Source organism: Mobula birostris, chromosome 13 (genome assembly GCF_030028105.1).
Source record: "Mobula birostris isolate sMobBir1 chromosome 13, sMobBir1.hap1, whole genome shotgun sequence".
Taxonomy (NCBI): Eukaryota; Metazoa; Chordata; class Chondrichthyes; order Myliobatiformes; family Myliobatidae; genus Mobula; species Mobula birostris.
The window spans coordinates 4,045,473-4,071,234 of NC_092382.1; the positions used below are offsets into that span (position 1 = coordinate 4,045,473).

General features: G+C 49.8%; 2 protein-coding genes across 4 annotated transcripts in view; both read right to left on the minus strand.

The window, feature by feature from the left end:
* The window catches only part of LOC140208265 (uncharacterized), a 515,327-nt gene that overhangs the window by 65,672 nt on the left and 423,893 nt on the right, over window positions 1-25,762 (minus strand). The window lies entirely within an intron of this gene.
* The window catches only part of LOC140208254 (NACHT, LRR and PYD domains-containing protein 3-like), a 42,360-nt gene continuing 31,501 nt past the window's right edge, over window positions 14,904-25,762 (minus strand). For all 3 annotated transcript variants that reach the window (XM_072276802.1, XM_072276803.1, XM_072276801.1), the window contains 4 exons: window positions 17,595-19,332; window positions 17,061-17,147; window positions 16,738-16,905; window positions 14,904-16,591 (listed from right to left, as the gene is read on the minus strand). In XM_072276802.1, the coding sequence (XP_072132903.1) occupies window positions 16,504-16,591; window positions 16,738-16,905; window positions 17,061-17,147; window positions 17,595-19,332 (2,081 nt within the window). In that variant the 3' untranslated portion in view covers window positions 14,904-16,503. The remainder of the gene's footprint in view (window positions 16,592-16,737; window positions 16,906-17,060; window positions 17,148-17,594; window positions 19,333-25,762) is intronic.

Consider the following 25,762-nt stretch of genomic DNA (forward strand, 5'->3'; position numbering starts at 1 on the left):
AAATGGGTGTCCTTCAATCCTGAAGTCGTGCCCTCTTGTCCTAGACTCCCCTACCATGGGAAATAACTTTGCCATATCTAATCTTTTCAGGCCTTTTAACATCCGGAAAGTTTCTCTGAGATACCCCCCTCCCCCCATTCTCCCGAACTCCAGGGATAAGACCATAAGACCATAAGACAAAGGAGTAGAAGTAGGCCATTCGGCCCATCGAGTCTGCTCCGCCATTTTATCATGAGCTGATCCATTTCATCCTATTTAGTCCCACTGCCCCGCCTTCTCACCATAACCTTTGATGCCCTGGCTACTCAGATACCTATCAATCTCTGCCTTAAATACACCCAATGACTTGGCCTCCACTGCTGCCCGTGGCAACAAATTCCATAGATTCACCACCCTCTGACTAAAAAAATTTCTTCGCATTTCTGTTCTGAAAGGGCGCCCTTCAATCCTGAAGTCATGCCCTCTCGTACTAGACTCCCCCATCATGGGAAACAACTTTGCCGCATTCACTCTGTCCATTCCTTTTAACATTCGAAATGTTTCTATGAGGTCTCCCCTCATTCTTCCAAACTCCAAGGAATACAATCCAAGAGCGGACAAACGTTCCTCATATGTTAACCCTCTCATTCCCGGAATCATTCTAGTGAATCTTCTCTGTACCCTCTCCAACGTCAGCACATCCTTTCTTAAATAAGGAGACCAAAACTGCCCACAGTACTCCAAGTGAGGTCTCAGTAGCACCTTATAGAGCCTCAACATCACATCCCTGCTCCTATACTCTATTCCTCTAGAAATGAATGCCAACATTGCATTCGCCTTCTTCACTACTGACTCAACCTGGAGGTTAACCTTAAGGGTATCCTGTACGAGGACTCCCAAGTCCCGTTGCATCTCAGAACTTTGAATTTTCTCCCCATTTAAATAATAGTCTGCCCGTTTATTTTTTTCTGCCAAAGTGCATAACCATACACTTTCCAACGTTGTACTTCATTTGCCACTTCTCTGCCCATTCTTCCAATCTATCCAAGTCTCTCTGCAGACTCTCCGTTTCCTCAGCACTACCGGCCCCTCCACCTATCTTCATATCGTCAACAAACTTAGCCACAAAGCCATCTATTCCATAATCCAATTCGTTGATGTACAATGTAAAAAGAAGTGGCCCCAACACTGATCCCTGTGGAACACCACTGGTAACCGGCAACCAACCAGAATAGGATCCCTTTATTCCCACTCTCTGTTTCCTGCCAATCAGCTAACACTCTGTCCACGTATGTAACTTTCCTGTAATTCCATGGGCTCTTATCTTGTTAAGTAGCTTCATGTGTGGCACCTTGTCAAAGGCCTTCTGAAAATCCAAATATACAACATCCACTGCATCTCCCTTGTCTAGCCTACTTGTAATTTCCTCAAAAAATTGTAATAGGTTTGTCAGGCAGGATTTTCCTTTAAGGAATCCATGCTGAGTTCTGCCTATCTTGTCATATGCCTCCAGGTACTCTGTAACCTCATCCTTGACAATCGACTCCAACAACTCCCCAACCACTGACGTCAAGCTAACAGGTCTATAATTTCCTTTTTGCTTCCTTGCCCCCTTCTTAAATAGCGGAGTGACATTTGCAATCTTCCAGTCTTCCGGAACCATGCCAGAACCTATCGACTTTTGAAAGATCATCGCTAATGCCTCCGCAATCTCCACAGCTACTTCCTTCAGAACACGAGGGTGCATTCCATCTGGTCCGGGAGATTTATCGACCTTTAGCCTATTCAGCTTCCTGAGTACTTTCTCTGTCGTAATTGTGACTGCGCACACTTCTCTTCTCTGCCACCCTTGAGTGTCCGGTATCCTGCTGTCTTCCTCAGTAAAGACTGATGCAAAATATTTGTTCTTTTCCTCTGCCATCTCCTCATCTCCCATTACAATTTCTCCAGTATCATTTTCTATCGGTCCTATATCTACTCTCACCTGTCTTTTACTCTTTATAAACTTGAAAAAGCTTTTAGTATCCTCTTTGATATTATTTACTAGTTTCCTTTCATAGTTAATCTTTTCTCTCTTAATGACCTTCTTGGTTTCCTTTTGTAAGGTTTTAAAGACTTCCCAATCCTCTGTCTTCCCACTAATTTTTGCTTCCTTGTATGCCCTCTCCTTAGCTTTAACTTTGGCTTTGACTTCTCTTGTCAACCACGGTTGCATCCTTTTTCCACTCGAAAATTGCTTCTTTTTTGGAATATACCTGTCTTGCACATTCCTCATTTCTCGCATAAACTCCAGCCACTGCTGCTCTGCCGTCTTTCCCGCCAGTGTCCCTCTCCAGTCAACTTTGGCCAGTTCCTCTCTAATGCCACTGTAATTTCCTTTACTCCACTGAAACACCGACACATCAGATTTCGACTTCTCTTTTTCTAATTTCATAGTGAACTCAACCATGTTATGATCACTGCCTCCTAAGGGTTCCTTCACCTCAATCTCTCCAATCACCTCCGGTTCATTACACAATACCCAATCCAGTACAGCCGATCCCCTAGTGGGCTCAACAACAAGCTGTTCTAAAAAGCCATCTCGCAGACATTCTACAAATTCTCTCTCTTGAGATCCAGTGCCGACCTGATTTTTCCAATCTACTCGCATGTTAAAATCCCCCACAATTATCAGAACACTGCCCTTCTGACAAGCCATTTCTATTTCCAGTTGTAATTTGTAGTCCACATTCCTGCAGCTGTTTGGAGGCCTATAAATAACTGCCATCAGGGTCCTTTTACCCCTGCTGTTCCTTAGCTCAACCCATAAAGATTCTGCACCTTCCGATCCTATATCACCTCTTTCTAATGATTTAATATCATTTCTTACCAATAAAGCCACGCCTCCCCCTCTGCCTACCTTCCTATCCTTCCGATACACCGTGTATCCTTGGATGTTCAGCTCCCAGAGACATGCATCCTTTAGCCAGGTCTCAGTGATGGTCACAATATCATACCTGCCAATCTGTAGCTATACGACAAGATCATCCACCTTATTCCTTATGCTGCGTGCATTTAAGTACAACACCTTAAGCCCAGTATTTGATACTTTTTGCTTTGATTTCACTGCAACTTTATTGCACTGCAACTCATCCCAATGGTTACACATTTGCCCCATCACCTGCCTGTCTTTCCTGACATCTTTACTGCTCACTATCTTAGATTTATTTCTGTTTTCCCCTTCCTCCGCTCTACCATTCCGGTTCCCATCCCCCTGCCAAAGTAGTTTAAACCCTCCCTAACAGCTCTATTAAACTTTCCCGCCAGGATATTGGTCCCCTTCGGGTTCAGGTGTAACCTGTCCTTTTTGAATAGGTCATTCTTCCCCCAGAAGAAATCCCAATTATCCAAGAATCTGAAGCCCTGCCCCCTGCACCAGTCTGTCAGCCACGCATTCATCTGCCTGATCCGACTACCCTTGCCCTCGCTAGCACGTGGCACAGGTAGCAATCCCGAGATTACTATCCTGGAGGTCCTGCTTCTCAGCTTCCTTCCTAACTCCCAGAAATCTCTCTTCAGGACCTTCTCCTTTGTCCTATCTATGTCATTGGTACCAACATGTACCAAGACAACTGGCTGCTCGCCCTCCCCCTTCAGAATATTCTGGACCCGATCCGAGACATCTCGTACCCTGGCACCTGGGAGGTAACACACCATGCGGGTATCTCTGTCAGGCTCACAGAATCTCCTGTCTGTTCCCCTGACTATGGAATCCCCTACGACTACCTCATTTCTCTTCTCTCTCCTTCTCTCCTGCACAACAGCGCCAGGCTCAGTGCCAGAGACCCGGTCACCGTGGGCGTCCCCTGTCAGGACATCCCCCTCAACAGCATCCAGAGCAAGATATTTGTTGCTGAGGCGGACAGCCACAGGTGTGCTCTCCACTATCCGGGCATTTCCCTTCCCTCTCTTGACAGTGACCCAGTGTTCTGACTCCTGTAGCCTAGGGATGACTACTGACTCCTGTAGCTCCTGTCTATCACCTCTTCACTTTCCCTGATCAGCAGTAGGTCATCAAGCTGCAGCTCCAGATCCCTGAGACGGTCTCTGAGAAGCTGCATCTCGGTGCACCTGGTGCAGAGGTGGCCATCAGGGAGGCTGGAGGTCTCCCAGGATTCCCACATCTGACACCCTGAACAAAGCACTAACCCTGCAGACATGCTATCTAATTCTACAGGAATGAAACAGGAAAAATAAGTCTACTCACCCACTTACCTCGCCAAACAGACGAACTTTTTAAACCGTTAGCTCATACCGTTAGCTGTGAGAGCCCTGCTGTTCCTGTCTGTCCAGGCCGATTCGCCAAGGGGAGAAAAAAAGAGTTGGTGCTTCGCTCTCACCTCTTCCTGTTTACCGCCGAAGCCCATTGAAGCCAAAGCCCTACACTCTGCTCCCACTCACTACGCTGCCCGCTATATAGGGTGGTCTCCTTTTCAAACTCTCCACGCTGTCCTGTTACGTCACGCGCCTGCGCAGTCTCCTCCTTCTTGCACTCGAAGAAGTTTTTTAAACAAAACAGCCTTCCTTCAGAATTCAGCTCCCACGACGCTCTGTAGTCCCGATCCTCTGATGTCTTTTGAGAAAGTAGTAAGTAAATACTCTCTCGTATTCCCATTTCTCGCAATATCTTCAGGTCAGACGCTTCTTACAAAAATATTTAAGTAATTTTCCATATATACAGGATTCTGACCTGTTAGGTATTACGTGTTTTAAAAATGAAACCTTTCGTGAAAGGTTTTATTGGGAAAATTTATAATTTATTGTTACAACAGCATAATTATCCTTCACTTAAAATTAAGCAAGATTGGGAGAGCGAACTTAACATGACCTTGCTAACAGCGGACTGGTTGCGACTCTTGAAATTGGTTAATTCTTCTTCGGTCTGTGCCTGTCACTCTTCAATTTAATTTAAAATTGTACATCCTTACTATTTGACAAAGGAGTTTTCTAATGTTGATAATCAGTGTGATAGATGTAAAACCAAGACAGCTACATTGACACATATGTTTTGGTCGTGTTCTGTTTTGAATCATTCTTGGAAATCTATTTTCTCTACAATTTCTAAAGTTTTAAAAGAATAATGTGCAACCTAATAAGTTGGCAGTTTTGTTTGGTATAATCCCTCAACATATTCATGGTATTTCTTTCTCAGACCAGCATGTAATTGCATGTGTTACATTATTGGCCAACAAGGGCTATTCTGTTGAAATGGAAAGATGCTTCTGCTCCTACCTTGATGCAATGCATCTCACAGGTGATGCTATGTCTTAGTTTGGAGAAAATTGGAAGTTGAACTTTTGAGCCTGGATTTGATTTTGAGAAAAGATCAGGTTCATTTGCTCGCTGCCATCATCTGACCTGAGTTTCATTCCGAATTTTGTTTGAATGGATTTCAGTTGGCGGGTTGATGGTTTTCTTTTATGGAAGCTCGGATGACGTAGAGCTCCGAGGGTGTGCTCCTAATGTTTTTTTAGTTAGTAGTTTTTTTTTCTTTCTTTTTCTTTAAAACATATTCGTAATACTTTATATTTTATTATTATTGTTGACGTAATGCTTAATTTTGTTAACCAATTATTTGGTAATTTAATTCATTGTACATATTAATGCATTGACTTGATTACCTTACTGTACTTTGTGTCGATCTTTAATAATGATTAATAAAGATTTTTAAAATGAACAGTGGGACTTTGACGACAGAACAGTGGGTCACAACGATGGCGCTGATCTACACCAACAGAACGTAGCTCGTTCCACTGGGGAAGAGAGGTGGATATAAACGGGTGAATGCAGTAAAATAAATCGATTGAAATGATCGGCAGTGAGCCAGAGTGAGGAATCATGCGCGATGGGAAAACTGGCGAGGAATGAGATGAACAAGGACAACGCCGGGCTCCATTGGTGCAGAGATTGCCTGCAATGAGTGGTTAATTGATTTGGCCAGGCAGGGAAATATTACTAATTCATGACATCCTGGCAGCAACGAGAGCCAGGGGATGTTTTATCGCGTCCTTCAGTTGCTCCCTGAACTTGGTCTGGGTGACGGCGTAAAGAGCCGTGTTTGTGCAGCAGCTCAGAAGCTGCAGCATCGAGCCCAGTCCTCGCAGTGAATCAGGAGGATGCAGCAACGCAGAGAGAACCGACAGCCGGTTCCACGCAGAATACACAGTGAACGGTGCCCACAGCAGGACGAAATTGCCACAGATGATCAGCAGTAAAACGAGGGATTTCCTGCGGCTCTCCATCTGCGGGTCCCTGTCGCCCTGTCCCTTGTCAGCACGCCGGAGTCTCCTGCGCCCTCTGCTGGTGACTAGAACATGCCGGACAGTTAGTCCATTCGTCAGGAGAACCAGCAGGAATGGGATTACAGGGGTGAGAAGGTAATAAAATAAGTCAATTGATATTCCGACAGATAAAGAGAAATAATACACGGTATCTAGACAAATAAATGGAGCGATCAGCACTGCATAATACCGTGAGAGCCGAAAATACCAGTAAATGCTCCTTAAACAACTGATTACAGTCACTGTCCCCAGAATCACAGCCGCAGTTTTCCCGGTGCAATATTTTGTTTTCAGCTTTTGGCAACAAATGGCCACAAACCGGTCAAAGGTGAAAGTGACGGTGAACCAGACCGAACAATCGGTGGCGGCGTAAAGCAGGGCGGCGTGGATTTTACACACTGGTATATGCGCAGCCCAGATGAGAAGTTCCAGTTCCACGTAAATATTCGGAATCCTGCTCAATATCACGTCCAGGACCACAACCATAAGATCCGCCACTGCCATGGCAACCAGGTAGCGAGTGACAACTCTGGAGAGACCGCACTTTCCTCTGGACAAGATTAAAATGGTCACCAGGTTCACTGTGAGGGGGATAAAAAAAAATAGTGGAGACACATCTGGAAGCGTTCTACATTATCATATCATGTATCGGATTTGTTTTTTTTTGTGTCTAGTCACATGAGTAAATAAATGTTCCTCGGGAAGTCTATCAAGAAAGTCAATTATTAGAATCAAATCGTTAGTGAAGTCAGTGAAAAATCAACCGTAATATTTGCGGGCCGATATCACACTGGAAACAGCAGTGAATAACACAGATAACGATCACTGATAATTGGAAACTTTGTATATGTTGAAGGGAAAGATGTAAATGGAACTTCAAATACGAGCTCTACAGAAACTTAAAACCAACTAGATAAATTTCGGCAAGAATAACTGTTTAGATCAAGGGCAGACTCCCTCCTCTGATCATTATACACTACTCTGCAAAAGTCTTTGTCAAACATATATTTAGTTAGGTAGCCTAAGCGTTTTGCACAATACGGTATTGTCAACGTAGAGCGGAGAACCAGGTTGCAAATCTGGCGGAAGAAAACGATGTTGAAATTTATTGTCAATTACAGAATGTCTCCCCGGTGCTTCCCGCTCCCTCCCCTCTCCCTCCCGCTTTTCCCAACTACGATTGTCTCACCCTGGCCCCTTTCCACTCTCAGTCGACAACCGACACCCATATTAGAATCAGATTTAACGTTACCATCTGAAGTCAAGAAATCAGTTCCTTTTTTTGTGGCAGTAGTACTGTGGATTACATACAATTACTACGGTTCTGTGGAGAGGTCTCGGGCATTTTCGCTCTATATAAAGTACTGTCACTGGCCTGTCAGCAGTAGCTCCGGTGAATTCGCTCAATGTGCGAGTGATGCCGAGCAGCGGAATCCATCCAAGTTTCACACAACCCATTAACCGATTTGAAGCTGCTGCCCTAAAGCTCGGAGAAGCTGGTCGACTCTCTGACACGTTCAGCGGGAGACCAGATTTTGCTGCAGCCGATGTTACGTTCACAAGCCGAAAGTTAACTGGGCAAATGATATTCCTTTGGGATTTTTCTTCCACGTTCTTTAGCCCCTTCAGATACTCCTGCCCTTATTAAAAAGATTATCCTCCATTCCTTTGCATTTAATTTGATTCGTGGTAAAAATTTACTTCCCCGCAATAATGACCCTCTTTTATCCCCAAAGCAATGCATCACTGCCAGAATTCCATGGCCTGTTCGTAATCGTTCAGTGCGCAGATTTTTTGTTTAGTTTTTGTCGCTTCAGAACACCGACAGAGTTGACAGTCAAATGTAAACGGCGACGATAATAAAATCATCAGTTGAGGATTTTTTGAATTTCAATGGAATGAGTTTTGTACCAGGACTACTCTAGGTTACTGAGATCACAATCAATTTTCGCGGGTCAAAATTTCAAAGATAAGACACACACAGAAAGGACAAACACGAGGAAATCTGCAGATGCTGGAATTTCAAGCAACACACATAAACAATACAGGTGAACGTAATTTTCATCAGAAAGGACAATGGCATTTTATAATAGAAACATAGAACATAGAAACATAGAAAATAGGTGCAGGAGTAGGCCATTCGGCCCATCGAGCCTGCACCGCCATTTATTATGATCATGGCCGATCATCCAACTCAGAACCCCGCCTCTGCCTTCCCTCCATACCCCCTGATCCCCGTAGCCACAAGGGCCATATCTAACTCCCTCTTAAATATAGCCAATGAACTGGCCTCAACTGTTTCCTGTGGCAGAGAATTCCACAGATTCACCACTCTCTGTGTGAAGAAGTTTTTCCTAATCTCGGTCCTAAAAGGCTTCCCCTTTAACCTCAAAATGTGACCCCTCGTTCTGGACTTCCCCAACATCGGGAACAATCTTCCTGCATCTAGCCTGTCCAATCCATTTAGGATTTTATACGTTTCAATCAGACCCCCCTCAATCTTCTAAATTCCAACGAGTACAAGCCCAGTTCATCCAGTCTTGCTTCATATGAAAGTCCTGCCATCCCAGGAATCAATCTGGTGAACCTTCTTTGCACTCCCTCTATGGCAAGGATGTCTTTCCTCAGATTAGGGGACCAAAACTGCACACAATACTCCAGGTGTGGTCTCACCAAGGCCTTGTACAACTGCAGTAGTACCTCCCTGCTCCTGTACTCGAATCCTCTTGCTATAAATGCCAGCATACCATTCGCCTTTTTCACCGCCTGCTGTACCTGCATGCCCACTTTCAATGACTGGTGTATAATGACACCCAGGTCTCGTTGCACCTCCCCTTTTCCTAATCGGCCACCATTCAGATAATAATCTATTTTCCTATTTTTGCCACCAAAGTGGATAACTTCACATTTATCCACATTAAATTGCATCTGCCAGGAATTTGCCCACTCACCCAACCTATCCAAGTCACCCTGCATCCTCTTAGCATCCTCCTCACAGCTAACACTGCCACCCAGCTTCGTGTCATCCGCAAACTTGGAGATGCTGCATTTAATTCCCCCATCCAAGTCATTAATATATATTGTAAAGAACTGGGGTCCCAGGACTGAGCCTTGCTGTACCCCACTAGTCACCGCCTGCCATTCTGAAAAGGTCCCGTTTATTCCCACTCTTTGCTTCCTGTCTGCCAGCATAATTGCTGAGTTCCAGCATAGAATCAAATCTGATACAGATATCGATTGGAGGCAGATCGTCAGAGGAGAGCGAATGATTGTGAGAATATTTTAACGATACTATAGTAAAAATGAGATCCCTTTCCTTTTTTTTAATTTTGTATAAAATGCCAATTGAATTCAAGGAAAAATTCTGAACTTCGAACTGTATTGTATATAGACAACTACATTTTCTGCTGCACAATGTTATTCAGATGAACATTGTTTGAAATGACCAGAGAATGAAAGAGTCGGGAATATTCACCATAAGGTAAATTCTCACAGGAGAAAACAGATAAAAAGCCGTCTCTCTTTATCATTATTATAACCCAATTCAGCGAAAGCCTCAGAGTGACATTTGAAAAGCGAATGAAGGATTGTTTTAAATCACGTGAATTATCACAGGAAAGGACAGAGGTGGAACAATTCAGATATTTGCTCACAAATTCAGGTAATGCGGAGATGGAGCTTCAGCGGGACGAATGCCAGTGGTGAACCGTGAGGAAAGGATCACGGATTCCCTGGACACCCGGGAGTTTTAGAATAGACAGTCGGTTCTGGGAGAAGTGGGAAGGCGGGATGTTCTGTTCGATGGCGTGGCAGGCACGTACGGAGCCGGGCGGTGCTGGGTGAGCGGTGACGTTGGCGGCTGGTTGATAGTCAGACCGGTTGTCTGAGAGAATAATGCACGTTTAGAAGTCAGATTGAATTCCGTTCCAGACACAAGGAGTTTGAAGCAACTTGACTCAAAACCCGATATTTTCGAGCGGACAATGGAGCGACTGAGAGGAAGCAACGCTTCCAGAGGTTAAACATCAGAACCTCGTTTATGAACTGATGTGAGCAACGATTGAACGGAGTTTACCGATTGGATCAATGGCCATTACACCCGCAGATTTACAAGAACCACAGTAAACAGAATCGTTGCAGAATTTGAACCTTTGGGGATTTCTTACCTGGAGTGTGCGGCAGTATCAATAATTTCAAATGGGTGATAAATATTAGAAAGCGGTTAAATATTGTTGTATAGTTGAGTTTTGGAGAGACACTCACCGGGAAGAACAACGATAGCGAGACAGGGGTAGTAAATCACTTGAATGACTTTTAATGCGTGCGTGATTCGAAGATCCAAGGTCATCCATTCATGCTTCGCAAAGATAAATTGAGCAGCCCAGAAGACATTGTCCCGAGTTTCTGCCACATTCCACGTTTCTGTTCCCGGACTCTGATCCATTACGGAACAAGCAAACCTTCCTTCCGTAGAGTGTGCTCTCTCTGTCCCGCTGTGTGGATCGGCGAGTCGCTGTGAGTGTCGGAGCGGCTGCTCAGTGAGAACTCAGTGATTCCGATGCTATTTAACAGGAGAGGGAAACTCCCTTGTGACGCCAAAACCCTCCGTGGAAATGACGATATTGGCATTTAATGAAATGACAGATGCAGTTAACCCTTTCTGCACAGCAGCTGCGTAGCAGGTGTGGAAGTGTTGTAAAATAATTTCGCGCAATGAAGTTTTATGTGTTCATAATTTGTTTATTAAAATATTCAGTAGAGTTAGCAAAAACTGAGTCAGAGTAAAATTCGAAGTTAAGGTTAGAATAAAATGTGCAGATTCTCTCATTAAGTTTCTTTAAATAAAACAGGTATTTGTTTCAAAAGCTTACTTTTCATATATTCTGAATGAAAAGCAGCGTGGCATAAGTATTTGGCTGAGAGAGTGAGAGGGAGAGAGAGATAGCGAGAGGGGGAGAGAGGGAGAGAGACACAGGCAGACAGACAAAGAGGGGGAGGAGAGAAAGAGAAAGGGAAAGAGTGAGAGAGACAGAGTGAAAGAGACAGACAGAATGAGAGAGAGAGAGAGGGAGAGAGAGAGAGAGAAACTGACAGAGGGAGGGAGAAAAGGACAGAGCCTGACAGAATGTTCTCCCATCTACAGAAGTTTTTGAGTGTTTTTTATCGACAGATCAAATCACTTCAAACTAAAAATGAAGTATAGTCGCTGTCTTGCCTTTATAGCTGCATTGATATGTTGGAACTAGGTTAGACCCTCAGAGATCCAGACACCCAGGGACTTGAAACAGCTCACTCTCTCCACTTCTGATCTCTCTATGAGGATCGGTATCTGATCCTTATTTTTACCGTTCCTGAAGTCCACAATCACCTCTTTCGTCTTACTGACGTTGAGGGCAAGGTTGTGGCTGAGACACCACTCCACTAGTTGGTATATCTCGTTCCTCTGCGCCCTCTCGTCTCCATATCATATTCTACCAACAATGGTTGTATCATCAGTGAATTTACAGATGAGCAATGCCTAGCCATACGGTCATGGGTGTACAGACAGTAGAGCAGTGGGCTAAGCCCCGGGATCTCCGGTCTCCTGAACCTGGTGGCCGGTCCGACGGTGGCGGGGATGCCGAACGCCGCCTTTACCGCCCCATCTCTCCGTCACCCCACTTTCAGGGAACCGTCTCCCAAAACCTGGTGTGTTCCGTCACCACTGTCACTCCCTCTCCGTCACCCAAAACCTGTCACCCCCTCTCCGTCTCCCCACTTTCAGGGAACTGTCTCCCAAAACCTGGTGTGTTCCGTGGAGAGAAAGCTACATTCCTGAGACAAGAGTTAACACAGATTTCTCTCCACTCCCCCCGACACTTGTAAACACATCTCCCTCTCCCACACTCCCCCTCTCTCCCCACCCAACGTGCTCCTTCCCTCTCCCCCGTCTCTACCCTATTCCCCAAACTTCCCCCCCTCAGTCTTACCGGCCATCTCTCCCTGTTCACTCCCCCCTCACTATCTCTTCCCCTCTCACCCCGCCCTCGAAACTGCCCCTCTTCTCTCTCACACTTTCAACTCTCCCACACTCTATCTCTCCTCTCTGCTCAACTTTGTCTTTCACCCCCTTTCCCCTTCTCCGTCTCTCACCCCCTCTCTCCCCTCTCCCTCTTTCACCCCTCTCTGTCCCTCACCCTTCTCGATTTCCCACCCTCTTTTACCTCGTTCACCCCTCTCTGTCCCTCATCCCTTTCCGTCTCTCCCCCCTCTGTTCTCCACCTTTCTCTCCCTCCCTGTCCGACCTCTCTCATCTCCTGCCTCTCACGTTTCCCTCCCCCCCTCTCTACCCTCTGTCTCCCACCGCTCCCTCTCCTCCCTCTCTCTCTCCCCTGTCTGACTCTCCCTCTATCAACTATTCTCTGCCCCCTCTCCTCTTTCTCCCCATCTCTCTCCCACCCACCCCCTCTCTTCCTCACCCATCGCCCCCCAGTCTCTTCCTCCCCGTCTGGGTCTCCCACCTCCGCCTACCCCGCACTCCCACTCCCGACCCTACCCTCTCTTCTGTCTCTCTCTTCCCCGGACCAAGCCCCACCCTTTCTGTCTCTCTCACCCCATGTCTCCCTCTCTCCCTCTGGCAGAGGTCTGTGAGCGGGGTGACGGTGATTTTGCTGGTGAACTGCCTGGTCTCCCTGGTGATGTCCCTCCTCACGGCCATCGTCAACTGCGGGAACCTCGAGTGCTGCGCCGCACGGCCTCCGGTGGTGAGTGGGATCTTCCTGTGCACCGGGGGAGTGTGGGCGGCGGGGGATGGGACGTGGGTGGGAGAGATGGGGGGAGATGGAAAGAGGGTGGGGAGAGACGGCAGGGAGCAAGAGAAAGAGATGGGGGCAGAAAGGGAATGAAAGAGGTGGGGAGAGGAGGATAGGGTGGGGGAGAGAGGGGCGGAAGAGATTGAGGGAGAAGAGGGGACAGAGGGGACTGAGGGAGAGAGAGGTTGGGGGAAGAGATGCAGAGAGAAGAGGGGACGGAGGGAGAGAGAGGCTCAGGGAGTGGGCAGTGGATTCCGTCTCCTCTCCTCACCTTCTCTTTCTCCCCTCTCCTCCTCAATCTGATCCCTCCCTCTCCCCCACCCACAGAGAATGGTGGTGATCCACGCTAACCAGCCCGCACCGCCGGACCTCGCCTTCATCTTCTCCAGCGAACTGGCGCCCACCCCGGCCTCTGACGGGCCCCGGTGACGACACGTTCCCCGCTCCACGGGACAGCCCAAAGGATTCGGGCCGAGCGGCCTGAGAGAAAAATCAAGGCGGGATTTTGGAGATGGAGTTGGGGGGGGGGGGTTGGTGGGTGACATTCCCGTGGTCACATTCCTCCCCGTGGGTACCCCCCAGTTCAAGCTCCCTTGTTACAAGTCGGTCTGTCCCACCCTCGCCATCCGGTCACTCCTGAAACACTCCGCTCTCTGTTCCCTCTATCACCGCCATCTCACCCTGGCTGGTGGCCATTTTGTGATGGCTGCTATTGATAACTGCTCTCCCAGCATCGTAGAAATAGTCACATCCTTTTCCTCATCTCCCACTCGCTTCCCTCCCTGTTTATTCAATCTCAACTCCTCATCCCTCCTCTTTCCCTCCCTCCTCGCTCTCCCAACTCTCCATTTAACCTTCTGCTGACAGCCATTTTGTGACAGGTTGTGACCCTCCCTCCCACTTCCTCCACCATGAAGTATGTCACTCCCTCACACTCACCATCTTGTCAACCCCTTTCCCATCCCATCACTCACAAACCCCTCCTCTCCCTCCCGTCGCTTTCCTCTCCCCACCACCTCGATGTTGTGCACTTTATGCTGGTTGGCTGCCATTTTACGATGCCAATTTTCGCCTCTCCTCATCGCCGCTTCTCTCTCTGTTACCGAGTGAGTCTCTCCCCTACTCACCCCGTCACTCCTGACACCCTCCCCTCTCTGTCCCCTTGTCCTTTCTCCCGCCATCCACCACATCCTGGGTGGTGAACATTTTCCGATGGGAAATTTCCCTTCCCTCCATCGTTGAGTGAGTATCTCCCCTCTCCCTCCGTTACGACACTCAACTCTCCGTCCATCAGCCCTGACCGCGTCCCGACCCCTCGCTCCCCCTCGCTCCCCCTTTCCCCTGTCCGCACCCCCCTCTTCTTGCAGCTCGTCTTATTTGCGAAGGATCGTAACCACCCACCCTTCCTGCACTATTGAGTAAGTCACTCCCTATACACTCCCCATCCTGTTCCTGCCCACCCTGTCCTATCAGACCCCTCTCTCCTAGTCCTGTAACTTCCCCTCTCTTCCCGTCCCATCAGTTTCTCTCCCTCCCCGTCCCATCAGTTTCCCTCCTTCCTGGTCACACCACTCCCGCTCCCTTCCTGTCGTTTCACTCCTCTTCACCCCGTCTCAAACCACCAGTTTGTGACAGGAACTTTTGCCCCTTTTCGTCCCCTACTGAGTCAGTGACTTCGCCACGGTCACCGTCTCATCAGTCCACTCCTCGTCCCATCACTCCTCTTCCTCCCAAACCCCTCACCCCTCTCCCCAAAATCCACATGTATATGTGTATGTGTGAATATCTGAGATATATACATTAGTTTATTCAATGAGAAAATTATTAGAATTCAAACATACATGCAATACCCAAGACGATATAAAACACAAATTAAAATACTGTTATTACAATCAATAACACACTCGATCCCGGGATTGTATCCACGGGCACCGTATGTTCCTTCGCCATAGATTCTGTGTGCGACAGTGGCCATTGTAAGTCAGTGTCTCACTCCATCCCTGGCGGCCACATTAACCAAGGAACACACACAAAAATGCTGGTGAACACAGCAGGCCAGGCAGCATCTCTAGGAAGAGGTACAGTCGACGTTTCGGGCCAAGATGCTTCATCAGGACTAACTGAAAGAAGAGATAGTCAGAGATTTGAAAGTGGGAGGGGGAAGGGGAGATCTGAAATGACAGGAGACGACAGGAGGGGGAGGGATGGGGCCAAGAGCTGGACAGGTGATTGGCAAAAGGTATACAGAGATGGAGGAGGGGGAGGGTCATGCGACAGGAGGCCTAGGGAGAAAGAAAGGGGGAAGTGAAACCCACTATAGTGAGAGGCACAGAGGGAGAATAAAGGGAGAGAAAAAAATGGGGAAAAATAATAATGATAATAAATAATAAATAAGGGATGGGGTACGAGGGGGAGGTGGGGCACGTGTGAGTGAGGCGAGGGACAGAAGGAATATACAGATCAATAGTGGCTGAGAGGATAGTGCAGGAGGGAGGGCTTCAGGGTTTTAGATAATTGGGCTTTGTTCCAGGGAAGGTGGGATCTGTTCCGACGGGACGGTTTACACCTGAACTGGAGGGGTACTAACATTCTTGCAGGAAAGTTTGCTAGGGCTGCTTGGGGGGGGGTTAAACTAAATCTGCAGGGGGCAGGGATCCAGAATGTGAGAGAGGATAGCGAGATGAAGTATAAAGGACAGGTGGGGACTACACGGTTCCGGAATGCGAAGTGTGAAGTAGAGAAAGGTGAGGCGGAACGAGTGATAAGGAGGATACATGTGCAGAGGGATGGTCTGACGGAGCATGGAGTTAAATGTGTGAGCTGCTGACGTGCGGGAATAAATAAGCTGCTCCCGACTCAATCACAGTCACACAGAACTAACTGACCGGCGACAACGGGTGACCGGTTGAATAATCAGTCCCGTTTCTCACCGTCACTCTGTATCGGGGAACCGATGATTATTAAATCACACTTCAGGGCTGTGTCCGGGATCGCTACAGATCCAGGGTCACTGCCGAGGTCTTTGTCAATTTAACATCATTATATCAGCCAGACTGCCGAATGCACCGTCCTCAGCAAAGGGAGCAAAAGGATTCTCTCCCGGGATAATCCCACCCCGGGACACCGGTGTCCCAAACTGAGCCCCGGCCCCCGGGCTCTTCCTGTCTGTGTAATTACCCGGGTCTCACGTGGGGGGGGGGGTCTCAAACCCGCACATCCGGCGGAAGCAGCGCCGCAAAGATCGACGCAAAGCGCGAGCACGGAACTAGCTCCGTTAGAACGGTTGGGAATTAAACCTGGCGCGCGGACATTAAAGGTAAGGGGAAGGTGTGGGGGGGGGGTTAAAGGGGAGGGCGGGGAATCGGCCAAACTGTCGGCATCCCGCGGGCGGGGATGTTCACACATTCAGATGTTCACACGGACACGGTCAGTCCGGGTCTGGGTTCCTGCAGAGATCTCAGTTCCTTCTTCCCGGTCCCACTGAACCGATTGTACCACAGCCTGAAACAGATGGGAGAATAAAGATGAAATAAACAGATCACACAACAGTGTCAGTAACAGGGAACAACACTCACAGACAAATATCACCAGAAAACCCGCGGATCCGCTGATATTTTATCACATTGAACATTAACACAAACACTCACCAGATCCACTCCAGACTCGGGAGGGTCAGTATGAGGCGGCGGAGAGCGGGGACAGATCGGTCTGTCAGCGAGTTGTAACCCAGGTCCAGCTCCGTCAGTGATGGGTTTGTACTGAGAGCGGAGACGAGATCCTCGACACCAGAATCTGTGAGACCGACATTGTCCAGCCTGGAGATGAGAGAGAGTGAGGGTGAAGGACACAGAGAGACAGGAGACGGTACAAATCCCCAGTGTTTATCAGTAACACAATTACTGATCACATTAATGTTCAGTGTCAGACACCCAGTGACTGTAAACACAATCTCCCACAGTCTGGTACTTACCACAGTTTCTGTATTTTACACTCCGGGTTCCTCAGAGCCGCACACACCAGTTTCACTCCTGAATCTCCCAGGTCATTCCGCCCGAGTCTAAACACAAACAGACAAATTGATGAACAAAGTGATTCAACCCGAGGGTCTGAGGGAATTTCTCTCACTCGGATATTTCAGGAAACATTAAACCCTTCAGTAAATCACTGATCGGAGTTCCCATCACTGTCAATGTCCCTCACTGCCCAGCTCCAGGGTATTCACCGAATGTCAGTAATTTAGTCTGTCGATGTGACCCTGTAAACTCCACATATCCTGTTTCATTCCCCGATGGTCAGAAACGTGTTCCTGACCTGAGAGGGTCGGGAGGGGCAGGGATGAAGGAGGAACGGGGATGGGGAAGAGAGATCCCACAGGACGAAGGGTGATGGCATTTGTCACAATTCTTCACAATCGTATTTATCACACTTTTACCCAAATCCCTTTACACTGAAACAACACAATGGGACAGTTTCACAGTTCAGAGTGAGAGATAAATCAAGTTACCCCAACTCCCGGCACTTGTACAGCCCGGGTCCCAGCCGCTGGATTCCTTCACACTGAATGTGGCAGCGCTCCAGGTTGAGGTGTTTTATTGTATCACAGAGTCCGATGACATGAGACAGGACCGTGCAGTCAATCGGGGTCAGTGTCATTCCAGTGAATGAAAGTGTTTCCACAGATCCCAGTGCGGCCTGAGCCAGTCCACGATTCTGAGACTCAAACAGGTAGTGCAATGTGTTCAGGAGGCTCCTTTTACCAGCTTCACTCTTCGTGTTTCCACTCTGGCGTTTAACCTCCTCCTTCACCCAGTCAATCACCCGGCAGGTTGTTTGATGAGGAAATGGACCCAGAAACTCCTCCAGGCCCCGAGCTGTCATTGGGTTGGAGAGACCAGCAACAAAACGGAGAAATACCTCAAATCGACCGTCTGTCGTGTTGTGGGCTTCAGTGAGGAATCTCAGAATATCCCCGGGATGTGGATTTAGGAATTGCGTGACTGCAGCTACAAACTCTTGGATGGTGAGGTGTGGGAATGTGTACACCACGCTCCGGGCAGAATCCTCTCTCTCCAAAAGCTCCATCAGGAACCCGGACAGGAACTGGGAAGGCTGCAGATTGTATTTGATCAAATCTCCATCTGTAAACACAATCTTCTTCTCAGCCACTCCTCTGAAGGCCATCTGACCAACCCTGAGAAACACATCACGGGGGTTCTCAATCTCACGGCCGTGGTTTTTCAGGATGTTGTAAATATAGTAGGAATACAGTTGGGTGATGGTCTTGGGAACTCGCTGCGGGTCCCTGACTCTTTGTGTGAAGAAGGGGCCCAGTGCCAGAGCGAGGATCCAGCAGTAGGAGGGGTTGTAGCTCATGGTGTACAGGATCTCGTTCTCCTTCACGTGTTTGAAAACAGCTGCTGCCACCGACTGATCTTCAAAATGCCTGACGAAATATTCCTTCCGTTCCTCACCAACAAATCCCAGGATTTCAGCCCAGACACTGATCTTCGCCTTTTCCAGTAAATGTAAGGCGGTGGGGCGGGTTGTCACCAGCACTGAACACCCTGGGAGCAGCTTGTGCTGGATTAAACTGTACACAATGTCAGACGCCTTGCACTTGAATTCAGGATCTGTGCATGTGGACCGAGGTTCTGTGTCTCTCTGACTGTCAGCAAAATCAATTTTGTCATTGAATTCATCCAAACCATCAAATATAAACAGCAATCCCTCTGGGTTCTTCCAGACCTCTCTCAGGATATTCCCAAAGTAAGGATACTGATCCAGAATCAGTTCCTTCAGGTTTATTCTGCAGTTAATGGAGTTTAAATCCCGGAATTTGAAACTGAAGACAAACTGGAATTGTTGGAATATTTTCCCCGTCGCCCAGTCATAAACAATCTTTTGTACCAGTGTTGTTTTCCCAATCCCCGGGACTCCGGCCACTGCTGCTGAACTCCCAGATTTGGATTTACTCCAGGAAAAGCTGCTCTGGAACAGCTGATCAGTCAGGATTTTTTCCAGCTCTCTGCGGAGATGTTCCTCTCTCCACTCCTCGTGGTCTCTGCCTCTTGCCAGCAGCTCATGTTCCACCAGTCTCCGATCTCGGACAGTAGAAATGACCGTGAGCTCTGCGTATCGATCAACCAGCTGGAAAACCTTCACCTTCTCCCTCATCAGGATCGTGTTCACTCTCAGTGTTTCAGTTTGTCTCCGCAGAGTCTCCTTGTGTTTCTGTTGAACATCTTCCATGGGAACAGACAGTGAACAAACTGTTACATGCCTCAACTCAGAACTCAGTATTTAAATACACAAGAGTTAGCTCAAAGCTATTGCATTAATTGGGGTCTCACAGTGTGTCAGGAACCTTTTGGGGCCTGTGGGGTCTCACAGTGTGTCAGGTCCCTCTCAGGGGTGTGTGGGGTCTTACAGTGTGTCAGGACACTGTTAGGGGTGTGTGGGGTTGTACAGTGTGTCAAGAGCCTGTCAGGGGTGTGGGGGGTCTCACAGTGTGTCAGGACCCTCTCAGGGTTGTTTGAGGAATCATAGTGTGTCAGGACCCACAGTGTGTCAGTGTTTCACCATGCGTCGGGACACTGTCAGGGGTGTGTGCGGTCTCACAGTGTGTCAGGACCCTGTCAGGGGTGTGTGGGATCTCACAGTCTGTCAGGACGCTGTCACGGGATTCTGGGGTTTTGCAGTGTGTCAGGACCCTGTTACTGGTTTGCGAGGTTTCACAGTGTGTCAGGACCCTTTTCCGGGGGTGGGGGGTCTCAGAGTGTGTCAGGACCCTGCCAGGGTTGTGTGGGGTCTCGGAGTGTGTCAGGCCCCTGTCAGGGGTGTGTGGTCTCACAGTGTGTCAGGACCCCTCTGGGGTGTGTGGGGTCTCACAGTGTTTCTGAACCCTGTCACGGGTGTGTGGGGTCTCACAGTGTGTCAGGTCCCTGTCAGGGGTGTGTGGGGTTTCACTGTGTGTCAGGGCACTGTGAGTGGTTTGTGCGGTTTCACAGTGTGTCAGGATCTTGTGGTGGTTGTGGGGGGTCTCACAGTGTGTCAGGATGCTGTTGTGGGGGATCTAACAGTGAGTCAGAACCCTCTCAGGTGTGTATGGGATCGCAATGTGTGTCAGGACCCTGTCAGGGCTGTGTGGCGTCTCACAGTGCGTCAGGTCACTGTCAGGGGTGTGTTGGATCTCACAGTGTGTCAGGACCATTTTGGGGTGTGTCGGGTCTCACAGTGCGTCAGGAGCCCTTTCAGGTGTGTATGGGGTCTCACAGTGTGTCAGGTCCCTGTCAGGAGTGTGTGGGGTCTCACAGTGTGACAGGACACTGTCTGTCAGTTGTGTGTGGGGCCTCACAGCGTGTTTGAACCATACCAGGGGTGTGTGGGTTCTCACAGTCTGTCAGGACGCTGTCACGGGTTTGTGGGGTTTCACTGTGTGTCAGGACCCAGTGATTTGTTTGGGGGTCTCACAGTGTGTTGGGAACCTTTTCTGGGGGTGGGGGGGAATCTCACAGTGTGTCAGGATCCTTTTGGGGTGTGTGGGGTCTCACAGTGCTTCTGAACCCTGTCAGGGGTGTGTGGGATCTCACCGTGTGTCAGGACCCTCTCAGGGGTGTGTGGGGTCTTACAGTGTGTCTGGACCCTGCCAGGGGTGTGTGAGGTCTCACAGTTTGTCTGGACACTGTCGGGGAGGGTGGGGCGGTCTCACAGTGTATCATGACCGTCTCAGATGTGTGTGGGATTTCAATGTGTGTCCGGACCCTGTCATGCGTGTGGCGTCTCACAGTGTGTCCGGACCCTGTCAGGGGTGTGTGGTGTCTCACAGTGCATCAGGATCTTGTTAGGGGTGTGTTAGGACTCACAGTGTGTCATCACCCTCTCGGGGGTGTGTTAGGACTCACAGTGTGCCAGGACCCTGTCAGGGTTATGTGGGGTTTCACAGTGTGTCAGGACACTGAGAGTGGTTTGTGGGGTCTCATACTGTGTCAGAACCCTCTCAGATGTGTGTGGGATCGCAATGTGTGTCAGGACCCTGTCAGGGGTGTGTGGCATCTCACAGTCTGTCAGGACGCTATCCAGGGTGTGTGTGGTCTCACAGTCTGTCAGGACCCTGTCAGGTGAGTGTGGAGTCTCACAGTGCGTCAGGTCCCTGTCAGGGGTGTGTGTGGTCTCAGTGTGTCAGGAACGTGTCAATAGTGTGTGGGGTCTCACAGAGTGTTAGGACCCTGTTAGGGGTGTGTGGGGTCTCATAGTGTGTCAGGACCCTGTCTGTCAGTTGTGTGTGTGGTCTTAAAGTGTGTCAGGTCCCTGTCAGTGGTGTGTGAGGTCTCACAGTGTGTCAGGACCCTGTCGGGTTGTGTGAGGTCTCACAGTGTGTCAGGGCCCTCTCAGGCGTGTGTGGCATCTCACAGCGTTTCCTGAGCCTGTCAGGGGTGTGTGCGGTCTCACAGTGTGACAGGACCCTGTCATGGGGGTGTGGGGTCTTACAGTTTGACTGGACAGTGCCAGGGGTGTGTGGGGTTTCACAGTATGTCAGGACCCTGTCAGGGGTGTGTGGGGTCTCACAGTGTGTCAGGACCCTGCCAGGGGTGTGTGGGGTCTCACAGTGTGTCAGGATCCTGTCAGGAGTGTGTGGGGTCGCACAGTGTGTCAGGTCACTGCCAGGTGTGTGCAGTGTCTCACAGTGTGTCAGGACCCTGCCAGGGGTGTGTGGGGTCTCACAGTGTGTCAGGATCCTGTCAGGGGTGTGCAGTGTCTCACAGTGTGTCAGGTCACTGCCAGGTGTGTGCAGTGTCTCACAGTGTGTCAGGATCCTGTCAGGGGTGTGTGGGGTCGCACAGTGTGTCAGGACCCTGTCAGGGGTGTGTGGGGTCGCACAGTGTGTCAGGTCACTGTCAGGTGTGTGCAGTGTCTCACAGTGTGTCAGGACCCTGCCAGGGGTGTGTGGGGTCTCACAGTGTGTCAGGATCCTGTCAGGGGTGTGCAGTGTCTCACAGTGTGTCAGGACCCTGCCAGGGGTGTGTGGGGTCTCACAGTGTGTCAGGATCCTGTCAGGGGTGTGTGGGGTCGCACAGTGTGTCAGGTCACTGCCAGGTGTGTGCAGTGTCTCACAGTGTGTCAGGTCCTTGTCAGAGGGGTGTGGGGTCTCACAGTGTGTCAGGACCCTGCCAGGGTTGTGTGGTGTTTCACAGTGTGTCTGAACACTGTGAGTGGTTTGTGGGGTCTCACAGTGTGCCAGAACCCTCTCAGATGTGTGTGGGGTCTCACAGTGTGTCAGCACCCTGTCAGGTGTGTGTGGGGTCTCACAGTGTGTCAGAACCATGTCGGGGGGTGTGGTGTGTCACAGTGTGTCAGAACCCTCTCAGGGTTGTTTGAGGTATCACAGTGTGTCAGGACCCACAGTGTGTCAGTGTCTCACCGTGCGTCAGGACACTGTCAGTGGTGTGTGGGGTCTCACAGTGTGTCAGCACCCTGTCAGGGGTGTGTGTGGTCTCACAGTGTGTCAGAACCATGTCAGGGGGTGTGGTGTGTCACAGTGTGTCAGAACCCTCTCAGGGTTGTTTGAGGTATCACAGTGTGTCAGGACCCACAGTGTGTCAGTGTCTCACCGTGCGTCAGGACACTGTCAGGGGTGTGTGGGGTCTCACCGTCTGTCTGGACGCTGTCACGGGTTTGTGGTGTTTCACAGTGTGTCAGGACCCTGTGACTTGTTTGGGGGTCTCACAGTGTGTCAGGACCCTTTTCCGGGGGTGGGAGGAATCTCACGGTGCGTCAGGATCCTTTTGGGGTGTGTGGGGTCTCTCCGTGTGTCAGGACCCTCTCGGGTGCGTGGGGTCTCACAGTATGTCAGGTCGCTGTCAGGGGTGTGTGGGGTCTCAGTGCGTCAGGACCCTGCCTGGGTTGTGTGGGGTCTCACAGTTTGTCTGGACCCTGCCAGGTGTGCGTGGGGTCTCAGAGTGTGTCTGGACACTGTCAGGGGGGGTCTCACAGTGTGTCAGGACCCTCTCAGGTGTGCGTGGGATCTCAATGTGTGTCAGGTCCCTATCAGTTGTGTGTGGCGTCTCACAGTGTGTCAGCTCGCTGTCAGGGGTGTGTGTGGTCTGACAGTGTGTCAGGACCCTGACAGGGTTGTTTGAGGTCTCACAGTGTGTCAGGACCCTGTCGGGAGTGTCTGAGGTTTCACAGTTTGTCAGGACCCTGTCAGGGATGTGTGGGGTCTCACAGTGTGTCAGATAACTGTCAGGGGTGGTCTCACTGTGTCAGGAGCCTCTCAGATGTGTGTGGGATCTCAATCTGTGTCAGGACCCTCTCACGTGTGTGTGGCGTCTCACAATGTGTCAGGTTGCTGTCAGGTGTGTGTGTGGTCTCACAGTGTGTCAGGAATTTGTCAGGGGTGTGTGGTGTCTCACAGTTTGCCAGGTCCCTGCCAGGAGTGTGTGGGGTCTCACAGGGTGTCAGGGCCCTGTCAGTGGTGTGTGGGGTCTCAAACTGTGACAGGCCCCTGGCAGGGTTGTGTGGGGTTTCACTGTGTGTCTGGATACTGTGCGTGGTTCGTGGGGTTTCACAGTATGTCAGGATCTGGTTGTGGGTGTGGGTGGTCTCACAGTGGGTCAGGACACTGTTGCGGGGGGTCTCACAGTGTGTCAGAACCCTCTCAGATGTATGTGGGATCGCAATGTGTGTCTGGACCCTGTCAGGGGTGTGTGGCGTTTCATAGTGCGTCAGGTCGCTGCCGGGGTGTGTGGTGTCTCACTGTGTGTCAGGTCCCTGTCAGGGGTGTGTGGGGTCTCACAGTGTGTCAGGACCCTGTCAGGGGTGTGTGGGGTCTCACAGTGTGTCAGGAACCTGTGAGGGGTGTGTGCAGTCTCACAGTGTGTCAGGACCCGTTTGGGCTGTGTGGGGTCTCACAGTGTGACAGGACCCTATCCAGGGTGTGTGGGGTCTCACAGTGTGTCCCAACTCTGTCAGGTGTGTGCGGCGTCTCACAGTATGTCAGGTCCCTGTCAGGGGTGTGTGGGGTCTCACAGTATGTCAGGACCCTGTCAGGGGTGTGTGGGGTCTCACAGTGTGTCAGGAACCTGTGAGGGGTGTGTGCAGTCTCACAGTGTGTCAGGACCCGTTTGGGCTGTGTGGGGTCTCACAGTGTGACAGGACCCTATCCAGGGTGTGTGGGGTCTCACAGTGTGTCCCAACTCTGTCAGGTGTGTGCGGCGTCTCACAGTATGTCAGGTCCCTGTCAGGGGTGTGTGGGGTCTCACAGTATGTCAGGACCCTGTCAGGGGTGTGTGGGGTCTCACACTGTGTCAGGTCCCTGTCAGGGGTGTGTGGGGTCTCACAGTGTGTCAGGGTCCTCTTAGGGGTGTGTGGGGTCTCACAGTATGTCAGGACTATGTCAGGGGTGTGTGGGGTCTCACAGTATGTCAGGACCCTGGCAGGGGTGTGTGGGGTCTCACAGTGTGTCAGGGTCCTGTCAGGGGTGTGTGGGGTCTCACAGTATGTCAGAACCCTGTCAGGGGTGTGTGGGGTCTCACACTGTGTCAGGTCCCTGTCAGGGGTGTGTGGGGTCTCACAGTGTGTCAGGGTCCTGTAAGGGGTGTGTGGGGTCTCACAGAGTGTCATCAGTGTGAAAGTAAGCATGCAAGTACAGCAGGCAGTGAAGAAAGCTAATGGCATGCTGGCCTTCATAACAAGGGGAATTGAGTATTAGAGCAAAGAGGTCCTTCTGCAGTTGTACAGGGCCCTGGTGAGACCACACCTGGAGTACTGTGTGCAGTTTTGGTCTCCAAATTTGAGTAAGAACATTCTTGCTATTGAGGGAGTGCAGCGTAGGTTCACAAGGTTAATTCCCGGGATGACGGGACTGTCATATGTCGAAAGATTGGAGTGACTGGGTTGTATACTCTGGAATTTAGAAGCCTGAGAGGGGATCTAATTGAAACATCTATAATTATTAAGGGATTGGACATGCTGGAGGCAGGAAACATGTTCCTGCTGATGGGTGAGTCCAGAACCAGAGGCCACAGTTTAAGAATAAGGAACAGGCCATTTAGAATGGAATTGAATAAAACTTTTTCACCCAGAGAGTGGTGGATATATTGAATGCTCTGCACCGGAAGGCTGTGGAGGCAAAGTCTCTGGATGCTTTTTAGAAAGAGATGGATAGAGCTCTTAAAGATAGTGGAATCAAAGGTTATGGGGATAAGGCAGGAACTGGATACTGATTGTGGATGATCAGTCATGATCACAGTGAATGGCGGTTCAGGCTCAAAGGGTCGAATGGCCTACTCCTGCACCTAATGTCTCTTGTCTATTTTCTATAGGACCCTGTCCGGGGTATGTGGGGTCTCACAGTGTGTCAGGACCCTGTCAGGGTGTGTAGGGTCTCGCTGTGTGTCAGGGCCCTGTCAGGGGTGTGTAGGGTCTCACAGTGTGTCAGGTCCCCGTCAGAGGTGTGTGGGGTCTGACAATGTGTCAGGGCCCTGTCAAGGGTGCGTGGGGTCTCACAGTGTGTCAGGACCGTGCCAGGGGTGTGTGGGGTCTCACAGTGTATCAGGACCCTTTCATGTGTGTGTGGTGTCGCGTGGTGTGTCACGATCCTGTCAGGGTTGTGTGGGGTCTCACAGTGTGTCAGGACTGTGTCAGGGTTGTGTGGGGTCTCACAGTTTTCAGGAG